This window comes from Mobula birostris, chromosome 3, assembly GCF_030028105.1.
Source record: "Mobula birostris isolate sMobBir1 chromosome 3, sMobBir1.hap1, whole genome shotgun sequence".
Lineage (NCBI taxonomy): Eukaryota > Metazoa > Chordata > Chondrichthyes > Myliobatiformes > Myliobatidae > Mobula > Mobula birostris.
Genome location: NC_092372.1, coordinates 222,245,490 through 222,269,942, shown reverse-complemented (window position 1 = coordinate 222,269,942; position 24,453 = coordinate 222,245,490). Strand labels below are relative to the sequence as shown.

The 24,453-nt window shown below is 42.3% G+C and overlaps 1 protein-coding gene across 5 annotated transcripts in view; it reads left to right on the top strand.

Moving 5' to 3' along the window:
* The window catches only part of dlec1 (DLEC1 cilia and flagella associated protein), a 209,298-nt gene that overhangs the window by 17,857 nt on the left and 166,988 nt on the right, over positions 1-24,453 (top strand). For all 5 annotated transcript variants that reach the window (XM_072254199.1, XM_072254200.1, XM_072254195.1 and 2 more), the window contains 4 exons: positions 7,354-7,507; positions 12,576-12,692; positions 20,699-20,895; positions 23,172-23,383. In XM_072254199.1, the coding sequence (XP_072110300.1) occupies positions 7,354-7,507; positions 12,576-12,692; positions 20,699-20,895; positions 23,172-23,383 (680 nt within the window). The remainder of the gene's footprint in view (positions 1-7,353; positions 7,508-12,575; positions 12,693-20,698; positions 20,896-23,171; positions 23,384-24,453) is intronic.

The following is a 24,453-nucleotide window of genomic DNA, read 5'->3' as shown; positions in this document are numbered from 1 at the left end:
CTATTAACGGGCTGTTAGAGATGAGCAGTAAGTGTAAGGCTTGCTAGTTATGTCCAGATCTGTGACTGAATAAAGAATATAAAAATAAGAAAAACTCATAACTCAGAATGACTGTAAGCACTTTGCAAACAGGAAATACCATGGGAAGTTCAGCCAGTCTTGTAAAATTAAAAAATGTAGCACTGAGTATGTGCACAACAATCTCCAGCAATCTGATAATGTCCAGAAATCCGGTATTGGAGTTGTTTATTGGCTTCAGGTGCTGCTGGAATTCTCCCTTTTGCCACTTGCTCCCTTTTTCCATGCTCTGAGCTTTCATAAAAGTTACTGCCGCTCAAGTTGGTAGGCATTTTAAGAAGGTGCGTGGTGTGTTGGCCTTCATTAGTTGATTTTAAGAGCAGCGAGCTAATGGTTAGATCACAGTTAGAACATCGTGGTCAGTTCTGGATGTCTCACTATAGGGAGGATGTAGAATCTTTAGAGAGAGTGCAGAGGAGATTTACCAGGATATCATAAACATGAGAAATTCTCTAGATGCTGGAAATCCAAAGCAACATCCAATGCTAGAGGAACTCAGCAGGTCAGGAAGCATTTATGGAAATGAATAAACAGTGGAGATTTCGGGCTGAAAATGTAAAGGAAGGAGGAAGACAGAATAAAAAGGTGGGGGAGGAGAAGGAGGATAACTAGGAAGTGATAAGTAAAGGGCTGTAGAGGAAGGAATCTGATAGGAAAGGAGAGTGGACCACAGGAGAAAGGGAAGGAGGACCGAGGTGGGGGTGGTGATTGGGAGGTGAGAAGAGGTAAAGGTCCGGAGTGGGAAATAGAAGAAGAGGGGAGGGAGAGGGAAATTTTTTTTACTAGAAGGAGAAATCAATATTCATGCCATCAGATTGGAAGCAAACCGAACGGAATATAAGGTGTTGCTCTTCCACCCTGAGAGTTGCCTCATTATGACACAAGAGGAGGCCATGGACTGACATATCGAAACAGGAATGAGAATGGGAATTAAAATGTTTGGCCACCAGGAAGTTTCGCTTTTGACGAATGAAGCGGAGGTGCTCAACAAAGTAGTCCCCCAATTTACGATGGGTCTAACCAATGTAGACGAGGCAGCATTGGGATCACCAGACCGCAGCAGATTTGCAGGGGAAGTGTTACGAGGATGTAAAGGACATTACTTGTGAAGGAGGGTTGAGCAAGCTAGGACTTCTCTTTTTGGAGCAAAGGAGGATGAGATGCAATTTGATAGAGATGTACAAGATGATAAGAGACATATATTGAGTGATTAGCCAGAGGCTTTTTCCCAGAGTGGCAATGACTAATACAAGGGTGCGTAATTTTAAAGCAATTGGAGGAAAGTGCAGATGTCTGAGGTAAGTTCTTTACACAGAGAGTGGTGGGTGCATGGAACACTCTGCCAGGGGTGGTGGTAGAGGCAAGTACATTAGGGGCATCTAAGAATCTTTCTCCCTTTTGCTACTTGCTCTCTTTTCCCATGCTCTGAACTTTCATAAATACCATTCATCAGCAATAAAATCCCACTGGTCTGAAACTGAGAATGTACAGAACAGGAACAGGCTCTGCAGCCCACTTTGTTTGTGCTCTATACAGTACCTAAAACGTTAACTCTTTCTCTCTCTTGCTTGACTGCTTAATGGTTATAAGTTTCTAGTAGCTGCTTCATTGTTCAAACATACAACATCATAGTACCGTACAGGCTCTTCAGCCCACAATGTTGTGCTGAACTTCTAACCTACTCTAACATCAAATTAACCCTTCCCTCCTATGTAGTCCTCCATTTTCTTATCATCCATTGCCTATGTAAGAGTTTCTTAAATGTCCCTAATGTATCTTCCTCTACTACCACTTCCGGCGGGGTGTTCCATGCACCCACGACTCTCTATGTAAAACATATACCTCTGATAACCCCTTATACTTTCCTCCAATCACTTTAAATTTATTCCCCTCTGTATTAGCCATTTCTGCCTTAGGAAAAGTCTCTGGCTATCTACTCAATCTAAGCCTCTTATCATATTGTACACCTCTATCAAGTCACCTCTCATCTTCCTTCTCAGTGAAGGAAAAAGCTCTAGCTCACTCAACCTATCTTTATAAGTCAATGCAGCATCCTGATAAATCTCCAATACACCCTCTCTAAAGCTTCTACATCCTTCCTATAATGAGGTGAACAGACTGATCTCAATACTCCAAGTGTAGTCTAACCAGAGTTTTATACAGCTGCAACATTATCTCACAGCCTTTGAACTCTGTCCCCAACTAAAGAAGGCCAATACACCTTCTTAACAGTGCTATCAACTGAGGGGAGGAGATGGCAGCGCGACGCAGCGTGCGCAGCTGCTCCGAAATGATATCGTATTTGTTAAGTAGGTACCATGCACAATCCTGATTTGATGGAAACAGACGTGAGAAGCACGGAGGAACATCTGGAGAAACTCCTGAAATGCCTGCTTCGCTGCCGTTGCTACTGTGCGATCGAGAATCTCCTGAGGGGAAGGCCCCAAATCCTTGGCTTTGCCTATTACCTGTTGCCGGAGCCGGGGTCAAAGTGCTCGGCAGAGATGGTGCTGGGTGCTCGGTGTCGGAGGGCTGGTCGGAGGCTCGAAGTTTTCGGAAGGACTCGAGTCGGCTGTGGTCGGGTGTTTCCAGGGTGCTGCATCGGCAAGTTTGCGGTGCTGGAGGTTTATGGCAGGAAGAGAGTTTCTCTTCCTTCTACCGTCTGCGTGAGATGATGGGACTTTCGAGAGACCTTGAGACTTTTTTTAACAGTGCCTATGGTCTGTTCTTTATCAAATTACGGTATTGCTTTGCACTGTTGTAACTATAGGTTATAATTATGTGGTTTTTGTCAGTTTTTTTTAGTCTTGTTTTGTCTTGTGTTTCTGTGATATCATTCCAGAGGAACATTGTATCATTTCTTAATGCATGCATTACTAAATGACAATAAAAGAGGACTGCGTGTCCTCATAATCTAAAAAAATCTAAACTTGTGTGACAACTCTGAGGGATCAACAGACGTGGACCCCAAGATCCCTCTGTTCCCTCACACTACTAAAAATCCTGCCAGTATTCTGCCTTCAAATTCCATCATTCAAAGTGAATCACTTCACACTTTTTTCAGGTTGAACTCCACCTGTTCCATCTCAGTCCAGCTCTGCATCCTGACAATTTCAGGATAGGGGTGCACTTGCTCTGGTTTACAGTACTTCATTGGTGCTGATGTTGAGTGGATTTAAAGCTTTGAGTTCCCAGGAGTAAACTTCGCTAATAGCCTATTCCCATTCAACCACTTGGTCACCATGGACAGGAAGTATAGGAGGCTAACGGACCTCACCGATTTTTTTTTAATATAAATGTACCATAGAAATCATCCTGGCTTCTTCCCCCTTCCTTTCCAATCTTGATGAAGCTAGTGTCCCTTTCCAGTCAACTTTGGCCAGTTCCTCTCTCGTGCCACTGTAATTTCCTTTCCTCCACTGAAATACTGACACATTGGATTTTGGCTTCTCTTTCTCAAATTTCACAGTGAACTCAATCATGTTATGATCACTGTCACCTAAGGGTTCCTTCACCTCAATCTCTCTAATCACCTCCGGTTCATTACACAATACCCAATCCAGTACAGCTGATCCCCAGAGGGCTCAACAACAAGCTGTTCTAAAAAGCCATCTCGCAGACATTCTACAAATTCTCTCTCTTGAGATCCAGTGCCGACCTGATTTTCCCAATCCACTCGCATGTTAAAATCCCCCGCAATTATCATAACACTGCCCTTCTGACAAGCCTTTTCTATTTCCTGTTGTAATTTGTTGTCCACATCACTGCAGCTGTTTGGAGGCCTATAAATAACTGCCATCAGGGTCCTTTTACCCCTGCGATTTCTTAGCTCAACCCATAAAGATTCTGCACCTTCCGATCCTATATCACCTCTTTCTAATGATTTAATATCATTTCTTACCAATAAAGCCACACCTCCCCCTCTGCCTACCTTCCTATCCCTCCGATACACCGTGTATCCTTGGATGTTCAGCTCCCAGAGACATGCATCCTTTAGCCACGTCTCAGTGATGGCTACAATATCATACCTGCCAATCTGTAGCTGTACGACAAGATCATCCACCTTATTCCTTATGCCACGTGCATTTAAGTACAACACCTTAGGACCAGTATTTGATACTTCTTGCTTTGATTGCACTGCAACTCATCCCAATGGCTGCAAATTTACCCCATCACCTGCCTGTCCTTCCTGACATCTTTACTGCTCACTATCTTAGATTTATTTCTGTTTTCCCCCTCCTCCGCTCTATCATTCCGGTTCCCATCCCCCTGCCAAATTAGTTAAACCCTCCCTAACAGCTCTATTAAACTTTCCCGCCAGGATATTGGTCCCCTTCGGGTTCAGGTGTAACCGATCCATTTTGAACAGGTCATACTTCCCCCATAAAAGATCCCAATGATCCAAGAATCTGAAGCCCTGCCCCCTGCACCAGTCTCTCAGCCACACATTCATCTGCCTGATCCTACTATTCTTGTCCTCGCTAGCACATGGCACAGGTAGCAATCCCGAGATTACTACCCTGGAGGTCCTGCTTCTCAGCTTCCTTCCTAATTCCCGGAAATCTCTCTTCAGGACCTCCTCCCTTTTCCTATCTATGTCATTGGTACCAACACGTACCAAGACAACTAACTGGCTGCTCGCCCTCCCCCTTCAGAATTTTCTGAACCCGATCCAAGACATCCCATACCCTGGCACCTGGGAGGCAACACATCATGCGGGTATCTCTATCAGGCTCACAGAATCTCCTGTCTGTAGCATGGTAACTACTCTGCCTGAGAACACAAAAACTGGAGACGTCATGAAAACCAGCCTCCTTTCCAATAGGCCTATTTCAATTTCATTTCAGTTTTAGTTTTTCACTTGGGTCTTCCTTGTTTTGAAACTATAAAGGAATAAATTCCATGTTACCTTCTGCCCATTAGAAATATAGTAAATCCAGTCTGTCATGGCAAAAGGGTAGCATGTAAAGCTTTATTGTTTTTTTTTGTTATGTTCCATGTTGTATGATGTATATTGGCAATTATGGATTTTCCATAACCATGATTAACCTTGGCAAATTTTTCTGTCGAAGTGGTTTGCCATTGCTGCCTTCTGGGCATCTGGGCAGTGTCTTTACAAGATGGGTGACCCCACCGATTATCAATACTCTTCAGTGTTTGTCTGCTTGGCATCAATGGTTGCATAACCGGGACTTGCGATATGCATCAGCTGCTCATATGCTCCATGGCTTCCATATCATTCACCACCTGCTCCCATGACTTCATGTGACCTTGATCGGGTAGGGAGGGGACTAACCAGGCGCTACACCTTGCCCAAGGGTGACCTGCAGGCTAGCGGAGGGAAAGAGCTCTTTTCACCTCTCCTTTTGGTAGAGATGTATCTCCACTCTGCCATCCAAAAATCTATATAAATTGGTGGGATGTAAAGCTATATAAATTGGTTAAAAACAGTGAAAAAATTGTTTTTGCAACTGTTAATACAATTTTTGGGTTTAGCATATTTACATTTATCAAATGTCTTCAGCCACCAGTCTTCGTGTCTGAGTATAAATTGTGGATTTAATTTGGAGTGCATTTTTGAACAATGGGTTCCTAAATGCTGTGAATCTCAGACCAGACAATGCTGATTAAAATTCATTTGGATGTCTGTGGTGTGGGTATGAATTGAGAGGTGTGAAGTTTGTGTGTAGTTCCAAAGAAAGCATTGTAGATACATTGTAGATACAAAGTTGTCCTTTGGTGTTTAGGATATAAAATATCGAGCCCCACATTGGGCCAGCCAGATCTTTCAACCGAAAGCGTCTCCATATGATGCCTTGTTTTGTTGAATAAAGAAGCTGCTAAATATCTACCAGTACTTTTCTCTGGTGACTTCTTTCACACAACAACATACACAATCAATGTATTTTATTGTATCTTTCAATGTACATGCGAGAAAGAAAGCTAATTTTCATATTTTTATCTTTCATCCATACAGATTATTTCATTACGTAGTACAAGGGAAAACAATAACAATGCAAAATAAAATGTTGCAGTTACAGAGAAAGTGTAGTGTAGGCTGACAATAAGGTGCAAGGTCTTATTGAGGTAGATTGCGAGGTCAAGAGTCTATCTTATTGTACTTGGTCTCCATCTTATATGAGACCATTCAAGATTAAAGATTAAAAATGATAAAGATTATCTTTATTTGTCACATGTACATCAAAACTTACAGAGAAATGTGTTCAAACCACAAACAAGAGAAAATCTGCAGATGCTGAAAATCCGAGCAAAACACACAAAATGCTGGAGGAACTCAGCACGTCAGGTAGCATCTATGGAAAAAGTGTTGTTTATGCTAATAACTTTAATAACTCTTCTCACTGCTGCCATCAGTAAAAAGGTACAGGAGCCTCAGGACTCACACCACCAGGTTCAGAAACAGTTATTACGCCTCAACCATCAGATTCTTGAACCAAGGGGATAGATTCACTCAGCTTCACTTGCCCCATCACTGAAATGTTCCCATAACCAACAAACTCACTTTCAAGGTCTCTTCATCTCATGTCCTTGATATTTATTGCTTATTATTATTACTTTATTTTAGTTTTTGCGCAGTTTGTTGTCTTTTGCACAATAGTTGAATGCCCTAGTTGGGCAGTCTTTCATTGATTCTGTTATGGTTACTATTCTATAGATTTATTGAGTATGTCCACAAGAAAACTAATCTCAGAGTTGTATATGGTAATATATATGTACTTTACATGTATATGTACTTTAATAATAAATTCACTTTGAACTTTTTGAACCAACACAGTCCGAGGATGTGTTAGGGATAGCTTGCAAGTGTCGCTATGCTTCTTACACCAACATAGCATGCCCACAACTCACTAACTCTAACCAATAAGTCTTTGAAATGTGGGAAGAAACTGGAGCACCTGGAGTAAACCTACGCGGTCACAGGGAAAAATGTACATGTTCCTTACAGGCAGCACTGGGAATTGAACTCTCATTGGTAATTGCTGACGCTGTAATAGTGTTACACTAACTGCTATACTACCTAAAATACTGTTTCACTTTTGTCTTTGAGGGAAGCAAATTTGCAGCTTTTATCTGATGTGGCTTCTGTATATGTCTGCAGACTCATAAAAATTTTGTCGCCCTGGGAAAGGCATCTGGTCAAGGGCAATAAATGCCTGTCTTGCAAGTGATGCATGTACTGAATGAAAATAAATTGAAAGTCACCCATGTTAGCTTGTTGAAATATTTGAATTACTTCTGGTGGTCATTAACTAGATTAACGAAGAGTACGAGAGGCGAATCACAGAGGCTGACACTGTTGAGAAGCACATCATCCAGGCCCGAGCACAAGCTGCAGCAGCAGAGGAGAAGGCTCTGAACAGAATAAAGGAGAGTGGAAACAGTCTTACATCAGTGAGATTGCCTCCAGGTAAAACCTTTCTGATCGCATAATTTCAGTAGTAAATAGAAACACGTAACACACATTACAACCCAATCCACTTTCCTTCTTTGATTCCATACTCCAACTTCCTTTCCCAATCAGATTCCTTATTCTGTTGCCTCCACCTATCATCTCCCAGCATGGTGAAGGGTCTCGGCCCAAAATGTCTGCTGTTCATTTTGCTGTCCATAGATGCTGCTTATCTTGCTGGATTCCTCCAGCACTTTGTGTGTGTTGTTCAAGATTTCCAGTATTTGCAGAATCTCTTGTGTTTATGACCTCCCAAATCTCCATCTGTTTATTACCCTCTCCACAACTGGATTCATCTATCACCTGCCAGCTTTTGCTCCACCCCTTCCCTTCACCTATTTATACTGGCTATCACTCCTCTGTCTTTCAGTCCAGACAAGGAGTCTCAACCCGAACTGTGTGGAGCATCCCTCCACAGATGCTGCCTGATCCACTGAGTTCCTCCCTTAGCTTGATTTCCAGTCCAGATGCCAGCATCTTCAGTCTCTTGTGTCTACTATTGTCTACTACTATCAACAAACTGATATTATGGGATTCAGAAATTTAGATACATGTTTCCTTTTCCCACTCACAGGACATGCCCTCTTCTCATTACTATCATTAGGGATGAGGTGCAGGAGCCTCATCATTCAGGAACAGCTTCTTCCCCTCTGCCATCAGATTTCTGACAGTCGATGAACCCATCAACACTACCTCACTATTCTGCTCTGTTTTTGCACTACTTATTTATTTTTTTCATTTGTTATTGTGACTTACAGTAATTTTTTAACTTATTGCACTGTACTGCTGCCACAAAACAAATTTCATGACATATGTCATTAATAATAAACTTGATTTCACTTCTGGTTCTGAGAGAAGTTTGTAGGGATATGGTCCGGGTGCAGGCAGATGGTCAGGATGGACAGGATGGGCCAAAAGGCTTGTTTCTCTGCTGTAGTACTCTATGACTTGTTTAGTTTTACTAAATCCATCTTTATGGGAGCATAGAGTGTGAAATATGGCCGTTGTGTTTCCTTCATTATAACACTGAGTATATTTGTACTTAATTGTGCAAATGCTATGTTCTGCTGAACATGGCACAGTGGCATAGTGGTTAGCCCAACGCTTTACAGTACAGGCAACTTAAGTTCAATTCCTGCTGCTGGCTGAAATGAGTTCGTACGTTCTCCCCATGACTGTGCATTTCTTCTAGGTGCTGCGGTTTCCTCCCACAGCCCAAACGTTTACCAGTTGGTAGGTTAGTTGGTCATTGTAAATTATCTTGTGATTAGGCGAGGATGAAAATGGGGGATTGCTGGGCAGCATGGCTCGAAGGGCCAGAGGGGCCTATTGTACGCTGTGTCTCAGTAAATAAAAGATAAAATAAATAAATGTATGTTAATTAGGTATAATTAGAATGATGAAATGCTGAGGCTTTGTAAGGTAGTTGCAATATTGTGAGCCGTTTTGGGCCCCTTATCTGAGAAAAGATGTGTCGGCATTGGAGAGAGTCTAGAGAAGTTTCACGAGAATGATCCTGGGAATGAAAGGGTTCGTGTATGAGGAGTGTTTGATGGCTGTGGGCCGGTACTCGCTGGTGCTTAGAAAAATGAGGGGGGATCTCATTTAAAGTGGAGGTTTATAGATTCTTGATTAATAAAGTTGTCAAAGTACAGGAAGAAGGCTGGAGAATGGGGTTGAGAGAGAAAATAAATTCGCCATGACTGAATAGCAGAGCAGACTCAAAAGGCCAAATGGAATAATTCTGGAACATAGTCTACTACTATCATCTTCAATAGGAAGTCAATTAACCAAAACTAAGAGTCAATTCTATATACATGGTGATAAAACTGGGAAACTATTGGCTAATCAATTGAAATCGGCTTCGATTAAGCAACAGATTGTTCAGATTCATAAACAAGATAGCACTCTGACGGTTGACCATGATGAGATAAATAAATCCTTTCAAGAATTTTATACCTCCCTATATCAGTCAGAATTTCCTGATGATTCCACTATAATGCATGAATTCTTAAAGAAATTGAATATTCCAAATTATCACCTAATGAACGTTTAAAACTAGACGTACCTATTACGGTAGAAGAAGTAAAAAATGCTATTCTTTCGATGAACTCAGGTAAAGCACCTGACCCAGACAGATTTACAGTAGAATTTTTAAAATTTTCCTCTACTACACTGATTCCTTGGCTATGTAGAATTTTTAGGGATGCAGTAGCTATAGGTAAATTACCACAATCTTTTTATCGAGCTTCTATTTCCCTAATTCTTAAAAAAGATAAGGATCCTACTGAGTGTGCATCTTATAGGCCTGTATCTTTGTTAAATGTGGATTCTAAGATTTTTTCTAAAATATTGGCAATGGGATTGGAGAATGTATTGCCTCAAATTATTTCTGCTGATCAGACTGGATTTATCAAAAATCGTTAATCTTTTTTTAATATTAGGAGATTAATGAATATTGTTTATACTCCTTCACCCAGAGCTCCAGAACGTGTCATTTCTTTGGATGCTGAGAAGGCCTTTGACAGAGTCGAATGGACATATTTACTTAATACCCTTGAGAAATTTAATTTTAGTCCGATATTTATATCTTGGATTAAATTGATATATCTTACTCCTTTGGCTTCGGTGTTTACTAATAATCAAAGATCTCCCCTTTTTCATTTATTTTGTGGTACTAGGCAGGGTTGCCCTCTTAGTCCACTACTATTCGATATTGCCTTGGAACGGCTAGCTATTGCTATTCGTGACTCCCCTAATATCTTTGGCATTACCTGTGGAAATGAGACATATGAATTATCATTATATGCAGATAATTAACTATCATATATTTCTAACCCGGGGAAATCCATTCCAGCAGCATTAACTCTGCTTGCTTAGTGTAGTAGTTTTTCTGGTTATAAATTGAATCTAGGTAAGAGTGAACTTTTTACATTAAGTATGCAGGCTCCCATTTATATATGTTCTCCATTCAGAGTGATTACTGATTATTTTACTTATTTGGGAGTTAAAATTACTAAGAGACATAAGGATTTATTCAAGTTCAACCTTTTACTGTTAATTAGTCAGGTTAAACAACTGATTACTAAGTGGTGCCCATTGTCTCTATCACTGATTGGTGGAATTAATGCTATTAAAATGATTATTTTACCTAAATTCTTATATTTATTTCAAGCGATACCAATCTTTATTCCTAAATCCTTTTTTGATATTATCGATTCTAAAATTTCCTGTTATATATGGCAGAACAAAAATCCAAGATTAAGTAAAAAATATTTACAGAAGTCCAAGAAAGATAGTGGTTTAGCACTGCCTAACCTAAGATTCTATTATTGGGCAATTAATATTTGATATTTAATATTTTGGACACAAGATTGGAATATAATTCCAAGTCCACATTGGGTAAACCTTGAAGGTTACTCTGTACAAGGGTTCTCTTTGGCTTCCATTTTAGGAACTTCATTTCCTTTTGTATTATCTAAATTGAATAAACAAATGGTTAATCCAATAACTAAACATACATTACGAATATGGTTTCAATTTTGTAAATTTTTTGGTTTGAACAAATTTATATTATCAAGTCCTATTATATCTAATTTTTTTTCAACCCTCGGTTATGGACCAAGCCTTTTGAATATGGAAAACGAAAGGTATAACATGTTTTGGTGACTTATTTCTGGATAACTGTTTCATGTCTTTTGAACAGTTATCTAAGAAATTTGATTTGCCTAGATCCCATTTTTTTTGACATTTACAAATAAGAAATTTTTAAAATACCATGCTGCCTACCTTCCCAACCTCATACCCTACTGATATCATCGATAAAATTTTAGGTTTAAATCCTCTTCAGAAGGGATTAATAGCATCTATCTATGATATAACTATAAAATTACAGCCAGGTATATCTGATAAAATTAAAAATGAATGGGAAAGGGAACTTCAACTTTGCCTACCTATAGAGAAGAGGGATAAAATTTTTCAATTAGTCAGTACTTCCTCTATATGTGCTAAACATACACTAATACAATTTAAAGTAGTGCATAGGGCCCATATGGCTAAAGATAAATTAGCCTGTTATTATTCCCATATAAACCCTATTTGTGACAGATATCACTCTGAGGTGGCTTCTTTAACTCATATGTTTTGGTCCTGTCCTCTTTTGGAAAAATCTTGGAAAGATATTTTTGATATTATCTCAACAGTTCTGTGTTTTGATTTACAACCCCATCCTATTACGGCAATTTTTGGATTGCCAATGGTAGAACATAGATTTTTTATCCTCTTCAGCCTGTCGGATGATAGCACTTTTTACTTTAATGGCCAGAAGATCCATTTTATTGAACTAGAAGGAGACCAATCCTCCTACTACATTCCAATGGTTTTCCCAAACTATATTATGTTTAAATTTAGAAAAAATTAGAAGTAACATTTTTGATCCTTGGGTTAAATTTGAAGAGACTTGGAAACCATTTATTCAACATTTTCATATGATGTAATTTGACCTTTCCGAATCTTTCTTATTAACGTAAAATATATGACTAGAGGAGCAGAGTTGACAACATTATTGAATGCGTTTGATTTAAGATAATGGTCTAGCCTTGTTTTGTTCTGTTTGCTTTTTTTGGGTTTAGTATTTAGTTCTTTTTTTTTGTTTCTTTTAGGGGATTTTCTTTGTATTTTTTTCTTTTTATTTCTTTTTTTCTCTATGATTAATTACATGAGTTTGGAAGTCTATTATACTTGTATTATTTGAAATCTTTTTTGTATATGCTTATTAACAATAAGAATATTCCAATCTCTCTGTATCAACATTGTTATTCTGTTTATAATTTTGGAAAATTAATAAAAAGATTTAAAAAGGAATAATTTTGCCTCTGTGTCTTATGGTCTTACAGCTACAATATATCCTTTGTGTTGGATTAGTTTCTGTGATTGAGTTCCAGTTTAACACATATGAGGAGAAAGTTGTTTTCAACCAGGTATCATCTCCAATGCTGACCTTTCCTACTCTTCTACTTCCTTGTAGAGAAGTCCATGATTATGTGTTGTGTGGACAGTGAACTCCTCAAGAAGCACAATTTAATCATTCCTGAGGATTATATCACAGAGGACCCAGTGATGAGAAAAGCAGCAGTACCTGCAGGTAAAAAACAATGGGTTTCTCTGGGACTGACCCCATCAAATGGCAGCAGTGTAATTTCAAAGTTGCCTCTTGCCATCTGCCCCACCAGAATTTACATTTGGGTGTGTTCTGTCTTAGATTTGATGACAGGCCTGAATAATATCTGTGCTCTGACCTTGCTGAGTACTTGACTTGTGGTAAAAACTTATTCCTGTGATTCATATCATGGAGCTGCTAAAAATTCCAGGAGAGTGAATCGCAATTTGCTGGAATTTTTGCATTGCTCTTAATGGACTTTCTTGAATCATCACTGTTTTCTGCATGTCATTAGAAACCTTGGAAGTTAATTCTGTTAATCCATTCAGTGGTTTACTGAGATGCCAAGTGGAGAAATGAGTTGGCTCCCACATACGATCTTAACAGACAGACTGATGTGATGTGAACAACGGTTTTATATTCTCTGCCACAATTTAAGAAGAATTTAAGTTTAAGGGGAACATGAGGGAAACATCTTCACTCAGAGGATCACAAGAGTATGGAATAAGCTGCAGTGTAAGTGGTGCATGCAAGCTTAATTTCAATATTTTTAAGAGAAGTTGGCACAGGTATATGGATGGCAGAGGTATGGAGAGCTATGGTCCAGGTATATGTCGATGGGACTAGGCAGGTTAAATGATGCAGTACATACTAGATGGGCTGAATGGCCTGTTTCTGTGCTGTACTCTCCTATAACTCTATAACTGCATATTGTGTAGGGTAATCTAATTGGTGGAAGCATACATAATTCATAATCACCAACATTGGGTTGAGGTTCACTTTAGAGGCCATTCTGACATGATGAGGTAATCACGTAAAGGACTTTTAATGTGTTTTGTGTTCAGTTTTTTGATGTTCAATAAACAAGTTGCTATGATTTTTATTAAACATAAGGCATCTCTGCCAGTTTATTTGTGAAAACTTACACTGGTGAACCTGATGCTCTAGAACAATTCCAGAGTTATTGAAAATGTCGGCCAATGCAGTTGCTTTGAAACTGCTGTTTTGGGAGCAAAATGCCAAACGGTTGCTCTCCTTGCCCGGCCTCGGTGATGCTAAGCCATCAGAGCTAATGGACCGCATGCTGTCTCTCCTGGGAAATCACCATCCTTGTTTTATTTTCAAAGAACTCTTCATGCAGCAAATGGCTGAACAAATTCACGTAGCCCTCACTAATGCACCCGTGAAGGACTATAGGGAGCTTGCTAAAATGGCTGATAGTCTACATTCAACTAGGCAATAGTGCATCATTCTTCCTCCTTTCTTGACCTCAATAAGCCTGGTCAGCAAGGCCCCCAACACGAGGACACCCGTGTCTGTGAAGTAGTCGATGCCAGGCCTGTGTTTTTACCACGCTTGCTTTAGTACGAACTCTAGGAAGTGCAAACAGCCTTGCAGTTTTGACAGTGCCAGCGCATCGGGACTTCAGAGGTCTGTGAACACCAGGGGTTCCAACTGCCTACTGTTCATTACGGACATCCTTTCAGGGCGATGTTTCCTGTGTGACACGGGCCCTCAGGTGAGTGTGCTGCCAGCAGCATCTACAGATGAGAAGGCAAAGAGCAATGAAACCTTGCTGGAGGCTGCCAACAGCAGCAGGATTTAGACCTATGGGACATGACGGGTGACACTCTGCTTCGGGGGGCGACATTACACATGAAACTTCGTCCTGACTAAAGTGGTTAGTCCTCTGATCAGTGTGCCCAAGGACTGTTAGTCAATCTTAAGAACTGCTGGCTTGTGGATGCTAAGGACTTTGGGTCTGTACCCTGCTCCCCTAATAAGTTCCCCACACCGACTCTGTCAAGCACATGCATCACCGCATGTGAGTTTACTCAATTGCTGGGCGAATTCCCAAACCTCACCAAACCCACGTACTCCACTATTGTCACAAAACATAGGGTTGAGCACCACACTTCTACAACTGGCCCACCAGTCCATGCCCACATACACAGTCTGGACCCAGAAGGGCTGGCAACCGCGAAAGCTGAGTTTGCCAACATAGAAAGACTTGGAATTGTACGCTGGTCGAAAAGCCCCTGGGCTTTGCCCCTCCATATGGTCCCTGTCCAATGGTTGTTGCTGCTCATTGGCGAATACCAAGGCCTTAATGAGGCTACCAGCCCCCACCCAATCATTACCTGGTCAAAAGCTTCCAAGACTTTTCGGCACATTTAGCTGGAAAGTTAATTTTTCCCAAAGTCAATCTAGTTAGGGGTTACCATCAGGTGCCTGGAGGACATTCCCAAAATGGCTGCGATAATCCTCTTTGGCCTCTTTGAGTTTCTGCACATGCCATTTGGGCTGAAAAATACAGCACAGACTTTCCAATGGCTGATGGACTCTGTATTAAAAGGCTTAAATTTTCTTTATATTTACCTCGATGACATACTTGTCGCTAGTGCATTCGATTTTGAACATGTATCTAATCTCTGCACACTTTTCCAGCGCTTAAGCCAACACAGGTTGATTATTAACACTGCTAAATGCCAGTCTGGGTTGTCAACCATTCACTTTCTTGGCCATCGCATCTCCACAGAAGGTGCAAAACCCCTCCCATCAAAAGTAGCCACTATTATAGATTTCTCACTGCCCGCACTACTAAACACTACCGAAGTTTTTAGGCATGGTGAATTTCTATCACCGCTTCATTCCATGAGCTGAGCTGCTGAACTTGTGCTTCCCCTGTATGGTGCACTTAAAGGCAATATCCCCAACCACATGCTTGACTGGTCAGCAGACATGGCCAGGGCAATTAATGAAACCAAGCAAGCTCTTTCCAGCGCACCTGCTCCCCAATGCCCTATAGCCATTACGACTGGCCCTTCAGCGTATTCTGTGGGTGCTGTGCATGAACAATTGATCAGAGGGGTGTGGCAGCTGCTCACCTTCTTCAGCTGGCGATTCTGTCCCCCCTAAAGGAAATATAGCATGTTTGACCATGAGCTTCTTGGTCTCCATCTGGCTGTCCACCACGCTCGTTTTCTTTTAGAGGGTCGCCATTTCACGGTGTCGTTGACCACAAACCCTTCATGCACATGATAGCCAAAATATCAGACCCTTGGTCTGCATGGCAGTAACACCAACTGGCCTACATAAGGGTCTCGGCCCAAAACGTTGACTGTTCGTTTCCATGGATGCTGCTTGACCTGCTGAGTTCCTCCAGCGTTTTGTGCATGCTACATATCAGCATTCATGACTGATATAAAACATCACAAGGGGAAAAATAATTCTGTGGCTAATGGCCTCTCATGGCCAGCCGTCGAGGCCATACACATAAGACCATAAGACATAGGAGCAGAATTAGGCCATCTGGCCCATCGAGTCTCCTCCACCATTCAACCATAGGGTCGGCTGGCAGCCAACCAAGAAACTGGCCCAGAGGTCTAGGCTTATTGAACAGCAGTTATGGGGAAGACGGGGAAGCTGGGGTTTCTGTCCTGTGCAATGTCTCAATCAGTTGTCCTCGCCCCATAGTGCCCGCAGACTGCAGGTGGACTCTGTTTGACTCTGTACCCCATCTCTCGCATTTGGGCCGGAAGGCCTCACAGAAACTGGTTGCACTAAAAAAAGGATGTGCATGATTGGACTGCAGCCTATGTGGAGGTCATGTCCAGGTGTCATTAGCACCTTTTGAAGTCCCTGAGCAACAGTTTGACCATGTCAACATGGACCTTGTTGTTCCTCTTCCCCCCTCCCATGGTTTCATGCACCTCCTTACCATGGTGGACTGTACCACCAGGTGGCAAGAGGTCATCCCTCCAGCATTGATGACAGCCGTAGTTGTAGCTTGAGCGTTCATTAGCACCTGGGTTGCTTGGTTTGGCACCCTCACCTGTTATTCATATCAATTCATATCAGACCTCTAGACTGCAATGGCCCAGAACCTCCCTGTTAGGCTACATCACACCATAACATCACCTGCAGACCAATAGCTTATGCGAGCAGCTTTACTGCTCCTTAAAGACTGCTCTGAGGGCTTCCCTGACCGATGAGTGTTGGAATGATGGTGCCAACAGTGGGTCCTGCCAGCAGACAGAACAGCTCAAGAAGGGGACCTGTGATCATCTGAGGCTGAACTGGTATATGGGCAACCGTTACAAGTGCCAGATGATTTTATTCCTGATGCCATGACCACCTGGTCGGCCACTCAACAGCATTCCACCCCCCACAGTGAATTCAATTCCTTTGCGCTTATCCCTATTTCCCATCATGGCGTACAGTACTCTTGCGTTCCTGTTGACCTACATTCTGCCTCGTTTGATTTCATCACCATGATGCACACCAGTATCCCCTTAGGCCTTCTTACGATGGCCAATTCTGCAATTTGGAGCAGAGAGACTTTTATCATAGTTAAGAGGGGTAATCTTGACTGTGTTTTGATACATCGCCTTAAACCGCCCCACTAAAATTTGGAGGATTCCGCTGCCATGACCCTGTCATCATTATATGAGCATTAGCATTTCAGTACACTGCTGGGTGAGCCAGATGCACCAGCTGTTCCTCTACCCATGGAACACAGGACCCGAACCAGGCACATTGTCCATGCTGCAGACTGGCTTTAGTGAATTCTGTGGGGGAGGGCTGTGTAGGGTAGTGTAATTGGTGGAAATGTACAGAATTTATAACCACCAACATTGGGTTGGGGTTCATGTTAAGAGGCTGGTCCGATGTGTTGAAGTAATTACGTAAAGACTTTCACCGCTTTTTGTGTTCAGGTTTTTGGTGTTCAATAAATGAGTTGCTACATTTTTTCTTAAACATAAAACACCTCTGGTGTTTTATGTGTGAAAACCTGCAGTTGGACTATCTTGGAGACACAAGAGACAGCAAATGATGAAATATGTGCAATACAAAAGGAACTGGAGGAACTTAGCTGGTCAGGCAGCATCTATGGAAGGAAATGCACAGTCGACACTTTGGGTCCTGAAATGCTGACTCTCTATTTCCCTCCATTGATGTGGCTTGACCCGCTGAGTTCTTCAAGGTTTCTTTCTCTGCTTTCTCTGGCGGACAGAGCGTCTGGACAGAGGATCTCCCAGTGGCCACACATTTTATTTCCACATCCCATTCCCATTCTGATATGTCTATCCACGGCCTCCTCTACTGTAAAGATGAAGCCACACTCAGGTTGGAGGAACAACACCTTATATTCCGTCTGGGTAGCCTCCAATCTGATGGCATGAACATTGACTTCTCAAACTTCCGCTAATGCCCCACCTCCCCCTCGTACCCCATCCGTTATTTATTTATATACACACATTCTTTCTCTCTCTCTCCCTTTTCTCCCTCTGTCCCTCTGACTATACCCCTTGCCCATCCTCTGGGTTTTTCCCCCCCTCCCCCTTTTCCTTCTCCCTGGGCCTCCTGTCCCATGATCCTCTCATCTCCCTTTTGCCAATCACCTGTCCAGCTCTTGGCTCCATCCCTCCTCCTCCTGTCTTCTCCTCTCATTTTGGATCTCCCCCTCCCCCTCCCCCTGTCTTACTAGCTCTTCCTCCAGTTAGTCCTGACGAAGGGACTGGGCCCAAAGCGTTGACTGTACCTGTTCCTAGAGATGCTGCCTGGCCTGCTGCGTTCACCAGCAACTTTGATGCGTGTTGCTTGAATTTCCAGCATCTGCAGAATTCCTCATGTTTGCGGTTTTACAATTCTTGCTGATTTGATTTGATACAAATTATGCATTTCACTACATGTTTTAATATGCGTGTGACAAATGATCATGGTCATGGAAAGACCAAAAGTGTGAAGGAGGTTTTCCCCACAGCAGCCAGAATAAAGACCATGATTACCCACGTCATACAACACGGCAGCACTTAATGATGATGATTTGTATGTGTGATATGCTTGGCTTCTTTGGTAGGAGTGCTGAAGAGTAAGGAAGCACATTGTAGCTATATAAAACTTTACTCAGACTGCAGTTGGAGTGTTGTGTACAGTTCTTGCCTCCCCATTACAGGAAGGATGTATCGACAATGGAAAGGGTGCTGAAGAGGTTTATCAGTCAAGTTGAATCGAGAGCCTCCGTCTGTCAGAGCTGACCATGGATATTGTGTCCTAGCTGTCTAGATACACAAGCCTGAGCAGTACAATATGGAGAGCAAGCTGTTGTCCATGTAGCAAACTCCCCATCTCCATGCATCTGATGAACCCAAAGGAACGGCAGAGACCGATACAGTTTGATACCTGCAGCATTGCTGGAGTTGCCAGTCAGTATTGAACTTAATGTAGGACTCCAGATCTGGATTTTTCCCTTAGTGTTTACTCCTGAAGCCTTCCCCATGTGTATAGCCACAAGGCAGTGGAGGTTTGAGATCAGAGTTTTCCTTCTCCTAGATGAGCTACCGAACACAGCTGATGAGCCCCATCTGCCCAAAGCAACAGGTTTTAAGGCACCAGTAAACTGCCTGTGTCTCTTCTTCTGTCAGTAGAAACGGTCAGCTGAGCTTAGTATCAAAGCCACACATGAAGGCCAGGAACTGGGCTTGGTTGTCAGAGGCTATTTGAGGCGCACATCACTGGGAGCATTTAATAGGTAGTGGGAAGTGTCCCCATTACCACCTCCGGCTGTAACAACCTTAAGGTTTACCAGTATGTTGCCTGGATTAGGGGGTATGAACTATAAGGAAAGATTGGACAAACTAGTGTTGTTCTACCTAGAGCAATGGAGTCTGAAGGGATACCTGATAGAGGTTTTTTAAGTTATGACAGGCATAGATAGGGGAGAGTCTCAGAACTCTTCCCCAGGATAGAATTGTTAAACACCAGAGGTATGCTTTTAATGTTGGGGGTGGGGGGGAAGAGTTTAGGGGTGATGTGAGAGGTAGGAATTTTGTTATTTAGAGCATCAGGATCGGCGCCGGACCCAGAAATGGAGGTTCCTGGGTTCGAAACTAGTTGGGTCCGCCCCCAAGCACGCTTTCCATCCATGCCGGGTTGAGTGTCGAGATCGCAACTCGACCTCGTAAAAACAAAAGTGAAAATACTGCGAAAATGTCTGTGTGAGGAGTGGCACGTCACACAGTCTCTCTCTCTCGCTCTGAGCCTTGGAAAAAAGCCATGAAAAATCCATCATCATGGACGCACGCGCGGACGCGCAGACACACACACACAGACACTCATGCACGCACACGCAGGCACACACGCTCAGACTCACATGCACGCAGGCACATGCCAAAAAAAAAAAGAGCAGCAGGTGCCTGAAATGTGTTATGGGTGGGGGAGTGGTGGAAGCAGGCAATCTAGTAGAGTTTAAAAGGCTTTTAGATAGACACATGAAAAGGAAGAGAATGGAAGGATATGGATGTTCCACAGGAAAAGGACATTTAGTGTAAATCAGCACTACATTGTGGGCCGGCTGGCCTGTCCAGTGCTGTATCGCTGTATACTTAGCTTCAGAGTTGATTTGGTTTGATTCCTGCTACTGTCTGTAAGGAGTTTACGCAATCTCCCCGTGACTGTGTGGGCTTCTTCAGAGTGCTCCAGATTCCTCCCACATTCCAATGATGTACGGGTTAGAGTTCATAAGTCTTGGGCATGCCATGTTGGTGCCAGTAGCATGGTGACACTTGTGGGCTGTCCCCAGCACATTCCCATACTGCATTGGTCGTTAGCACATAAAAAAACATTTCCCTATCTCTTTCGATGTACATTTGACAAATAAAGCTAATCTTTAAACTTCTATCAGTCTGTCCTCAGCCTCTGAAGCTGCAAACAAAACAACCTAAGTTTGTTCAACCTCTCCATATAGCTCATATCCTCTAATCCAGGCAGCACCTTCATACTCCCCGGTCCAATTAGAGTTGAAAGTTTTATCATAACCAGTCAATTTTAATACAAGTATTGGGGTTTTGGGAACTCCTCCCCTTCCTCCTACTCCCTTTCATCTAGAACAGAGCTGGTAATCCCCTTGTCATTATCTTCCAATCCCCCTGCCTCCACGTTCAATGAATCATGTTAAATAATTTCCACCATTTTGTTTTATTCTTTAGGGAAGTCCACAGTCCATTATTCAGAGCTAACATTCAGCTTCAAACAGCACATTTCTCAAAGCCCAGTGGATAACGGTTACTTAGATATGTCCCCACCTAAGAAACTATGGACGTTGCAGGAAGACATCTCATCCTTAACTTTACCGCCTTTACCATCTCCTGCTGAATCTACAAGTTTGAAAAAATCCAGCCTTCAGGTATGTCTTTCAAGATTATACAAGGACGTTGGCAGGAACTGTAATTCCCTGCTTGGAATCAATCGCTGCTTTTGAACAAATGGCACGTTAACCTTGTGGTTAGGGTAGCACTATTAATGTGGTATCTGTAAGCTCAGGGCTCAATTCTCACCCCTGTTTGTAAGGAGATTGTACATTCTCCCTGTGACTGCATGGGTTTCCTCCACAAACAAGAGAAAATCTGCAGATGCTGGAAATCCAAGCAACACACACAAAATGCTGGAGGAACTCAGTAGGTCAGGCAGCATCTATGTAAAAGAGTATTGTCGACGTTTCAGCCGAAACCCTTCAACAGGACTGGAGAAAAAAAGCTGAGGAGTGGATTTAAAAGGTGGGGTGAGGGGAACACAGGTGATAGGTGAAACCTGACGGGGGAGGGATGAAGTAAAGAGCTGGGAAGTTGATAGGTGAAAGAGACAGAAGGCCATGGAAGAAAGAAAAGGGGGAAGGAGCACCAGGGAATGTGATGACATCACAATTAGGTTGGAGGAACAGCACCTCATATTCCATTTAGGTAGCCTCCCCCTGATGATGGCATGAACATTGATTTCTTGAACTCCTGGTAATGCCTCCACCTCCCCCCCCACCTTCACCATTTCCCATCCCCTTTTCCCTTTCTCACCTTATCTCCTTGCCCGCCCATCAACTCCCTCTGGTGCTCCTTCCCCCTTTTCTTTCTTGCGTGGCCTTCTGTCTCTTTCACCTATCAACTTCCCAGCTTTTTATTTCTTCCCTCCCCCTTCAGGTTTCATCTATCATTCCACCTTTTAAATCCACTCCGCAGCTTTTTTTTCTCCAGTCCTGCCGAAGGGTTTCGGCCTGAAACGCCGACAATATTCTTTTCCTTTGATGCTGCCTGGCCTGCTGAGTTCCTCCAGCATTTTGTGTGTGTTGCTTGGGTTTCGTCCAGATGCTCAAAGACATACAGTAAAGATTAGTGAGTTGTGGGCATGCTATGTTGGTGCTGGAAACATAGCGACACTGCCCAGCACAGTCCTTGCTGATTTGATTTGACATGAATTATGCATTTCACTACATGTTTTGATGTGCATGTGACAAATGAAGCTAACCTCTTGCTGATGCCTGAAGGATGAATTCGGACTTCACTGGTACAGTCAGCAAGGTGTGACAGAATGTTGGTTATTGGTTTATCACATGTCATGAGGTACAGGGAAAACTTTGTTTTGCATGCCATCCGAACAGATCAATTCAAACTAAAGTAATACATAGGACACTGGAGCAGAATTAGGCCATTCAGCCCATCCAGTGTGCTCTGCCATTCTATCATGGCTGATTTATTATCCCTCTCAAATCCATTCTCCTGCCTTCTTCCCATCATCATTGACACCTTCACTAATCAAGAACCCGTCAACTTCTGCTTTATATATACCCAATGACTTGGCCTCCACAGCCGTCTGTGGCAATAAATTTCACAGATTCACTCCTTCCCCCACGCCCCCCCCCGCTAAAGAAATTCCTCCTCATAAGGTGGAAGGGCCATAGTGCTGATCCATAAAGATCTGGGAGTCGGGTCAAGAGTTCAATCACTCCAGGTAGTCAGAAAATTACCAGGCCTGTTTATTATTATTAATTCTGAAAGTAATTTATAAGAGTGAAAGAATTATAATCGATGTATTGATCTGGTCAGCGCAGTTTGCAAATAGTTACTATGCTCCAGCACCATTGTAGTTCAGTTCCTCTTCTGAGATCCTTGCTCCCACTGTGGAGGGGTAAAACCCCTTAGATGTGTTTGTTTCCCTTGTTGCTATCTTTTTTGATGGTAGAGGTTATGCATTTGGGAAGCTGAGCTTTAATTGTCACATGTACATTGAAACATACAATGAAATGCATCATTTGTGTAGCTGACCAACATAGTCAAAGTATTGTGCAGGGGACAGCCCACAAGTTTCGAAATGCTTCCACCACCACATAGCATGCCCACAACTCACAAACCCTAACCCTAACCTGCATGCCTTTGGAATTTAGGAAGGTACTGGAGCACCTGGAAGAAACCCACGTGGTCACAGGGAGAACATACAAGCTCCTTACAAACGATGGCTGGAATCAAATCATTGGTGATCACTGGTACTGTAAAACGATTGTGCTAACTGCTAGGCTACAGTGCAGCCAAAATATGCTTAATATCATTTAGTTTGCACAAGGTAAAATGGCAGGATAAATGGCAATAATGGAAATGTCTAACTCTTCACCCAACTGTGAGTTCCTTCATTTGAAAGGAGGAAAAGTTCAAGAAGAGAATTTGGAGAGATGAGCCGCCTATGGCCGATCGAATCCAGGCACGAGAAGATATGATAAGGTTGGAGAGATGTCACAACTTCCTGAAGAACCCACGCTACTTGCCCCCTCATCAGGGAGGCAAATCGCTTATCATTCCTAAGAAGAAAGTGGAGAAGATGGTTGGTGATAGAAAGATATTTGTCGAGGAAAGGTATAGAGTCCTTAATTTATTATTCAAGTTTATTTCCAGAGAAATAGCAGGAATGTTGCATTAGGACATAGAATGTTACAGCACAGTACAAGCCCTTCATTGCCAGATGTTGTGCCAACTTCTTAACCTACTCTAAGATCAATCTAACCCTTCCCTCCCACATACTCCTCCATTTTTCTATCATCCATGTGCCCATCTGAGTCTCCTAAAGGTCCCTATTGTATTTGGGCTCTGGAATTTGACCTTTGGCTTTGCCCCCTGGATTTAGCTGACCTTTGAGTGTCGACCCCAGGATTCACCTATCACAGATTCAGCCTTAGGGCTTTGACCCCAGGACACGAAGATCATGGGTTTGATCTTAACACCAGGACTTGACCAACAGCAGTAAAGTACTCCCTGTTCATGTGATCTTGCTTTCAACAAATGTATTGCTATGCTTCCCATATCACAGCAGTAATCACACACAGCATACCGTGTTGGTTCAAAGGTGCAAGGGGACCAGAAGAATGAAGATGTAAAGATGAAATTTTTTTTTTCCTTCCTACATCACTGGACCATGTGTACGTATGATTACTTTTGGTGGTTGTGCAGATTAAATTCCAATAGTGTTTCCATCAAATTCTTTTAACATTTGATATTGTAAAGCATGCAAAATACTGATGTTTATCACGATAGCTAAAAGACTGGATTTAAAAACAAACCACTTGCCAAAAAATGCACACTTATGGATGCAGGCCACCCCTGCATTACAGCCATTATGGTAATGATATTTCCCCTTAGACCCTAAGACACTTAGATAGTGCAGAAGGCTATCATAAATTACAGGAGAAGCTTGATCACTTTATCTAGGAGACCATTGTGATCACTTTACACTAAAATGGATGACTTTTTGTTCTAATTATGTTCTCTCTTGTAAAAGTTGTACTCAATTTACTGTTTGTTTAATTTGCTCTTTATCAGATGCTATGAGCCTGTGATGCTGCTGCAAGTAAGATTTTAATTGCAGCTGTGAATTTGTGTACTTGGGCATTTGACAATAAACTCGACTTTAGAACATAGAACTTAGCAAA